At 42.2% G+C, this 8,244-nt stretch overlaps 1 protein-coding gene across 1 annotated transcript; it reads right to left on the bottom strand.

The window, feature by feature from the left end:
• Nucleotides 1-2,967: 2,967 nt before the first annotated feature.
• On the bottom strand, nt 2,968-8,170 carry ppib (peptidylprolyl isomerase B (cyclophilin B)). Its single transcript, XM_079346935.1, has 5 exons — nt 7,919-8,170; nt 6,616-6,729; nt 6,350-6,443; nt 5,420-5,604; nt 2,968-3,390 (listed from the first exon to the last, which is right to left on the bottom strand). The coding sequence occupies exons 1-5, from the start codon at nt 8,051-8,053 to the stop codon at nt 3,268-3,270; spliced, it is 651 nt and encodes a 216-aa protein (XP_079203061.1). The 5' UTR covers nt 8,054-8,170; the 3' UTR covers nt 2,968-3,267.
• Between the last annotated feature and the right edge of the window lie 74 nt (nt 8,171-8,244).

The following is an 8,244-nucleotide window of genomic DNA, read 5'->3' as shown; positions in this document are numbered from 1 at the left end:
CACACTCCTCTGTAATTAAACAACTTTTTCAAACTTAACCACTTCTAAAAATAAGATGGACTTCCCCATTTTGGCGGGAAGGATTTCAGTCTGGGCGTGTACCTGCCGTGTTTATGTGAACATATGAGGAACTTGTTTTTCTGAAGGCTGAGGATGTTTTTAATTAGGATCATGCTTGTTTGTGAACCGAAACTGCAAAAGCTGTTTTTTTTAAAGGAATAATCAGACAATTTTAATAAACTTCTTTGTCCACTTTTTTGGTAAGAGATGTATATAGCTCTCACACATCTGTCTCTTCAATCTGCCTGTATATACCAATTCTATAGGCTCCAGCACTCACACCACCAATCCCTACCATGAAGTGTACATCTTCTAAGCCTAATTCTTCAAGGACTCAAAACAATGTGTGTGTGTGCAAAGTCACAATTTAAAATATTGCAAACAAACATCTGCACACTGAAAACGATCAGTTGCCTGTTGCAACACAGCCTGAATGGTTGATTTCAACATAAGCCCCACTTCTGGTAAAGGCAAAATAGGCTATAAGTTCAACAGGATTTTTTTGGGCCAAAAAAATCTCAAGGGGGCCACCGCTCTGGACACGCCTCTGGCTACAGCTATGCACATTTTAGTGTTTCATTGGATGGAAAAAAACAAACGTCTAAAAAGACGATCAGATAAACGATAACTTAGAGAACACTGGATGAATGTTTCAGATTACCTTCATAGTTCTCGTACTTACAAAAGAGCAGACGAGGTCAGTAATGTTTAGGAATTTCTCATCCAGTCGTGTTCCCATGGCCTCAACAGGCGTCAAGACCCTTTCTTCTAAAAATGGCTACATGGGAATGAATCAGATTTTTCAGCTGTTATCATAGAAACATTTTTCGATAGCTCAAAGCTGAAGAGGGCAGTCGTGGCGTAGTATAAATGATGTAGTGTTTTGAGTGGTGAAAGAGCTTAAGCCCAAATAAAAAGTCTGTTGTTAATCATGAAAAAGAAAACACTAATATTTCCTGTAAATCCTCACATGGCTAGTTCCCTACAGCAACTCAAATGTAGGTATCTCTGCTCTACTTACTAACAATAGAATCTTTATTGGAGCGCTTCCCTCTGTCAATCAAAGCAGTCTGCCCTTTTGTTTTGGAAGTTGTTCGACTAACAAACAGGTGAGTATCTCTTTCTTGATCAAACAACAGAACACGCTGTACGGACAGCTTGCCCCACCTGCAGTTGTCTGCACAGTGTTTGTTTTAAAATGCTTGAAGCTCGAGGTGGGAGTGTTTTTTTTTTTTATCACACGAGCATCAGGAACATCAGACAATCACAGGAAGGTGTGTCCACTAGTCATTTATTTATTTTTTTGCATCAGACAACAGTAACCACAGTGTCCTGGAGCAGCAGAATCCATCATGAGGGCAGAGACAAATGCTGGAAGATGCCATTTGATGTCATACTTGTTTATTGTCTGTCTTTTGTTACCTGGATGAAGCTGTTGTGCTTTTGTCTTGGCCAAGATTCTTGAAAAAAAGAGATCTTGTATCTCAACCAGAATATTTACCTTGTAAGATATGGATAAAATCCGGCCCAAAGTATTTAAAATTTATCCTCAAATATCTGTAAGGTTGGGAGGCGACGGTAGCTCAGCCTGTAGGGACCTGCATTGGAAACTGGAGGGTCACTGGTTCAAGTCCCAGTGCGGACCAAGTCTTGAAATTGGTTTGGTAAAGCTGGAGAGGTGCAAGGTCTCCACCTGAGGGACACTGAACCTCCATCTGCTCTGGCTCTCTTTGTTGTGCAGCCCGAGCTACGATGTTATATAGAAATTGAGGAAACTGTTTTTCTATAAACTGATTTGCCCACAGTTAATGTGAGTGAAACAAGCAAGTAGAACTTTAGAGGAGTCGTGTTTGTGTGATCACCAATCACACACAGGCAGAAAACCACAGAAATGCACAAATACTCATTATACTGCAGTAAGAGCACATGCGACACCACGAGTCAGGACAGAGGAGTGAGAGCGCCCTCTGCAGGTCAAATAAAGTCTGTGCCACTTCGTCCAGCTCTCAATGAGATTTTCACCCCGGTCCTTTGCAAAACACTGATCACATGTGGAACTTCTTCATGCATCAGCTTTATGTGATGGTTGTGTTTGTTTTGTTTTAAGTGTCGTTAGAAGAACTCAGAGACTAAACCTGTTGAAGTGGTAATACTGTGTACAAATGGTGCATTTACATTTGGTATCAAAGTTGACATGTAGCATTTATTTTTTCACTGTTAAAGGTGAAAAAATATTTGAATTACTGCCATGTTATTATATATAGTATCAACAGATTTCGTATTAATCATTCTAAACATTGTTAAAGTTATAAAAGCTCCATTAGCAGATAAAAATGCACAAAGTTAAATTTCCTTCCTGTATTGATCAGGTTAAAATATAGCAATTAGAGAAATGAAGAAATGTGGAAAGTTTAGAGTCATGAGAAACTAGCTTTACCTGGATTCAGTTGTCCGGCTGTTTAATGGCATTTAAAATTAGTTGCGACGTATTTTCAGCCTTTATTTAGACAGGGACCTAACCATCTTTATAAAACACCCCAGACAATTTTAATTACCGTTTCCATCAACAAGTTTTGTGTATCAGTCTGTACAAAATTAAACTCGTCTCTTTAACACTGCTAAAGTCCTGACCCTGAAGTGACTTTAACTGAATGATTCCTTTACCCGTTTCCTTTGTTGTAGTGAGATGGAATTTGACCATCTAGCCCCCCCCTAGTGTTCACGAAGAACCGTCATCGTTCTGAACACAGTCGACATTTTCTGTCTAAATAAATCAAACTAAGCCAACATGTATAACTCTCACTAAACCTTTTTAGACCAAATTAAGTAACTGCAAAAGCTCTTTCAGTTGTATTTATGAGTTGATTGTATTAAAAAAAAAAAAGAAAAAAGAAATGCACTCAACAGTTTTAACAAAAAGGGAAACCTTTATTTTAGATTTCTTTTTTTTTACAAAACCAAGCAACAGTAAGTGCACCTTGGAATGCTTGTTGGTAAATGGACCCAGAGTGTTGTAATGATTGCTCGAACGTTAAAGCTCTTCTGGTGCTTAAAGACGGCAGCCACCGACATCATCATCATCATGATGGTCATGACCCACACAGCCTGTTCATCCAGGACCACACGGGGCTGCTAGTGATAAAACAAGGTGACCCGCACAATGACCCTGCCCCCCCCCCCTAGTCCTGTTTTCTCTAAGCAGCACTTTTACTCCTTGGCCACTGCGAAGGGCTTTTCCACATCGATTTTTCCACTATCGTGGATAGTGACGTCTTTCAGAGGTTTATCACGACCGTCTGTCGTCGTCTTCTCAATCTTCTTTACCACATCCTGGAAGACACACAAAGGATAAAAAGCAGATATCAGATAGAATGCTCAGCAGAGACGAAAAACGAATTCAGAAGGTTGTTTAGGTTACATATAAGCTGAACCATTAAAACAACAAAAAAAAAAGAGGGAGAAACATACATCTTCACATTAAGTTTTGTTGGGAGGTGTTTTACAACATCGACCAGCCGAAGTAAGCTCTAAAGCTAAAAGTGTCCGACTGAAAAAACAAGCACAACACTGATGTGCAGAGCCTCCACAATACCTGTGCAGGACAAGTTGACAGACTTGTAGGTATCACTGATTTGATCGAATAACCAGTCTTCCCTGTTCAAGTACATCTTCCTCACTGACTAAGGCGTGTGCTCACAGATGGAGTTTGAATAGAGACGCAGGAACATGCACGAAGGCCGTCAGCTCATTTCATCTTTACATCTGTCCTGCTGGAGGACACGGACTCCACTTGGTCTTTTTTTCTCCAAGAGCTTTTGAAGAGTTGATTGCAGGTCTCCACTCTTCTGTTTTCTATTACGAGGTCATTTATACCAGATTACAGGATTTTACTCATTTCTCCGAACTTTGAAGCAGAGGTCGAGCTGTTAAGTGCCAAGAAGGTTCACCTGTACGAAGATTTTTTTTCGTCTGTCTTTGCATCAGAAAATGTTAAATCAGGCTTTAAAAAGTTGACATTTTCCTGACGGCTGCTTTTGTTTAACCACTCAAAATAAAAAAAGTAAGCTTAAAATGGGACTGACAAAACTGATGCAGATCATTTAGACTGTGTACAACATCAGTACTGACATCTATTTTAATGCTTTATGCAGTCAAATGACACTTAATGACAAAACTTAAGTATATAAAGTTAAAAAATGTGCGTCATGTAAAATGCGAGTTGACGGGGGTTTTTGTAAATTTTCTTGTTATGTTGAGAGGTAACGGAGCAGGAAACGAGAAAACTATTTCAGTTCGCCTGGTATTTTTGGGATTTCAGAGATACTGAAGGTATCCTGTGACAAACTTTAAAGAGCAGCACGTAGTCACCGTACATCAGCTCAGCAGTCCTCTCAACACCGCTCACGCTTCATCCTGACGACTGAAACAGAGTCGACCTACAAGTTTCAGCTTTTTAAGATTCACGGTCCCTCATATATCAGGCTGACCCGACATAAACAATCCCGTTCGCCCGTGTCCTTAAAGATTAGAGCCTGACTTTTTTAGAGCCGTTTTGTTCAGCTGGATAATCTTTACAGATAAACACTGAAGTTTAAAGAGTTAATGAAATCGAGAGAGAAAGCTAACGTTATGCTACAAGCTAACTACACCGCGGTCGGTTGATTTTGACGCCACGACTGATACGCTTCATCGATCTAATCAGCGGTTTCGACAAGCTAGCTAAACCGTAGCTTCATAAATTGTTTATTAACCTCATATTTACAAGAGCACTGACAAACATGACTAGAGGCTGTAAGGAGGATTATTGAGAGAGCTCCCGGCGTGATGACGTTTAATGTCTCCATGGCAACCACTGTAGTCTCGTTTAGCCACTTCATAGCAACCGCCGTTTTAAGTACATGTAGAAACTTTATAATTTACAAGTGGGGGTTTTAGCCAACGTAGTTTATCTGGTCTAACAAAACGTCAACATCTCTTAAGCTCGTGTTAAACACAGACCTTATTTAAGGCTTTTAACCTTAAACCCATTCAAAATCCACATTGACTTTTAGAGTGAGGAACCTATTCTCGATATCAGCCAGGTCTTAATAAAGATGCTGATAAACAGGCGTGATGTGCAACGGCTGTCAGAAGGTGTTCCTATGTGCAAATGTTCACATGGAAATGCTGCTGTTGTGTGATACGTTGTTCCATGGACAATGTTCAATCTCCCTCTGGGGACATCAAGGTTTATCTTTTATGAAACACTCCGTAGATTTGATCGCTAAGTCACGCCCACATTACACCCGTTTTAACCTCCACAAATAGCGACGCAGCTGTAAGCCAGAGTTTGCGATGACCCTCGGGGACCTGAACTCACCATGCCCTCCAAGATCTTTCCAAAGACGACGTGTTTGCCGTCCAGCCACTGAGTCGTAACGGTGGTGATGAAGAACTGAGAGCCGTTGGTGTCTTTGCCGGCGTTGGCCATGCTGAGCCAGCCGGGGCCGTAGTGCTTCAGCTTGAAGTTCTCATCAGGGAAGCGGTCTCCATAGATGCTCTTTCCTTTATTTGAAAGAACAGAAAATGCTTTATTTGCACCACGTCATTCTGTGCCAGATAATTTAATCCTGTTGTTTTACGCTTTCCTCATCCTGTGCACGTCACTCGTATGACTTGACTTATGCTAAAGTTACCCTGATGACATCATCTCAACATTACTGAGAGCCACTCTGAACTCTGCTCACAGATGACCTTTGAATGGATCATGATCGAGTGCAGCGATCATATTATTTACCGTTTTACCTGCTGACCCTGTACAGACAAATATTTGACCCCGTGTCTCTCCAGCTGGCCGACACCTACAGAGACACGAGTCTCCCGAATCACGCCCATTGGTTTTACAACAACATAACCGTCTTCATTTTCTGACTTTGAGAGTGGCTGCAATGGTCAAGTTATACGCCGAGGAGCGCCCTCTGCTGGATCAAACTGCAAACTACTCCAGGCAGCCTGATGCACTGATGAGACTTTATTTTTCATTTGAACGGCTTGCGTCTGTACTTGGGTCATTATGGTCATTATAAAAACACATAGAAGATACTTAGAAGTGAAGAAATGGTCACTATAAAGTTCACATCTCCAACAGTTAAACTGCTTCTTGTGAACAAAGGGGTAAAAAAAAAAAAATAACTCAAGCCATTCAGAGTTCAGGACAGCACTGATTCACACAGTAGGGGGCAAGTTTGCTCTTGCAGGGACAAATCTGTAAGAAATTCCAGTCTGCAGGTGTGAGCCGATGGCATCTTACCTCCAGTGCCGTCCCCCCTGGTGAAGTCTCCACCCTGGATCATGAAGTCCTTGATGACTCTGTGGAACTTGCTGCCCTTATAGCCAAATCCTTTCTGTTGAATTAGCAAACACAAACAATGGGTTAAAAAAAAAAAAAACGCACAAGAAGCAAAGCAGCTGCCTGTATCGGACATTTCAACGGTGCATTCAGTCTCAGCCAAACAGTAAAAGGGATCAGATATAAGCATCACTTTGGGTAAACATAATGAACCGTGATCTTCTCACCTCTCCAGTTGCGAGTGCCACGAAGTTGTCGACTGTTTTGGGAACAGTCTTCCCAAACAATCCGATGACGACTCTTCCAACATCTTCATCTCCGATTCTAATGTCGAAGAAGACCTTTAAAAGAAAATCACATTTTCAGGACTACAATATCCCCATTTATATACCTCACAAATGTCTTCTTAACATCGATGAGTTGATGAAGCGCTGATATGCAGTCTTTTCAGTTCTCACAATCTGCTGATATCGACGCTACATTTAAAAGCAGCCACACATTCCTATTGGTCGACCATTACATCACTGCCGTACTCTGCTGGGGAGGACGAACAAATTACAAGTCATAATAGTCCAGTAGGCTGGTGGTTATGTTGTACACCCTACGTACAGAGGTTATAGTCCCCATTGCAGCGGCCCTGGGTTTGAATCCGACACCTCCCTTAGCTGCATGCTCCACTTTACAATCTAATGATGGCCAAAATTATGTTGAAATGTTATTATAATAGCCCAGCTATTCATTCAGTAATCCAACTGTCCTTCATTTCTCTTTTGACAAATAAGTGCAGGTCAGAAATAATCAACAGGACAAATGAAAAGTCTTACAATTCTTGTGTTTCTCTGCAGAGGAAGCTGAACACTAACTTCACTGACTCCAGTGAAGGCTTTCTTTCCATAACCGTGCATATTTATGTCCTAATGCATATTTATGTAGAAGTATTTCAAGTGTTTCTCAGGTATATTTGTTTGCAGGTAAAAAGAATCATATCTGGAGTCACAGTCACAGGAGGCCTTTGGGTCAGCTGATGTCCCAACTGTGGACGTGGACAATCCTGCTGCACCCAGACACAACAAATCCAGACAGGAGAGCGTCAGAGGAGAGGAAGACATCTACATCACTTAGCCCTGAAATTAAACCCTTAAACACATTCATGCATTTTGATTGTTTGGTTGATATGAAAGAGCCAACAGGCGCAGGGGGGGGGGGGGGGGGCTAGCTTTGGCGGCTAGTTAAGCTAGCCGGAGGTTCAGACATACTAGATTCATTTAGTCTGGTGACCTGGTCTGGCCTTAGATGCACAATTGGATGCGATTATAATTAATGTCCTCATTTGCTGCCCGCCTAACTATGTAGCAGTAGCCGTGTGCTGGCTGCAGCTATCTCCCCGGCTAACAAGCCAATAGAAGCTGGATGTAGAGGATTAGGATCTGGTCTGCATGACGTGGCTTTACTGCAGCTCGAGTTAGCTTTGATTTTTTTTATCATGATCTCTCCTAGCGGGAGCGAGCTAGCGGGCTAACACCAGCCTACCTTAGCAGTCACTTTGGGGCCTTTCTTCTTCTCGTCAGCGGATGAGCCATCCGGGAAAGCGAGAAAAATCAACGATCCCACGATGATTGTGACGGCGACAAGTAACTTCATCCTTCTCTCACACAGCCTCACCATCAACGAGAAAGTAGAGCAGCCCGGGGGTCGGCCTGACGCTTCTGATACCTTTATATATGGAGGGGAAGAAGGAGTGCGGTATCCGGGGTGGAGACCGCTCCGGGCTGAGTGTGCTGCTGTGAGCTGCCTCCACGGTGAGGGGGCGGGGCTTAAGAACGAAGAGCACAGACGCACGGCGCTCTGATTGGATC

This window comes from Symphodus melops (genome assembly GCF_947650265.1).
Source record: "Symphodus melops genome assembly, chromosome: 6".
Lineage (NCBI taxonomy): Eukaryota > Metazoa > Chordata > Actinopteri > Labriformes > Labridae > Symphodus > Symphodus melops.
This window is presented reverse-complemented; position numbering and strand designations above follow the sequence as displayed.

Coding starts and splice junctions, on each gene's coding strand:
- ppib (XM_079346935.1), bottom strand. CDS start 8,053: ATGGTGAGGCTGTGTGAGAGAAGGATGAAGTTACTTGTCGCCGTCACA. Junction 6,444..6,615: donor TGGCACTCGCAACTGGAGAG/GTGAGAAGATCA, acceptor CTAATTCAACAG/AAAGGATTTGGCTATAAGGG. Junction 5,605..6,349: donor CAGGGGGGACGGCACTGGAG/GTAAGATGCCAT, acceptor TTTCAAATAAAG/GAAAGAGCATCTATGGAGAC.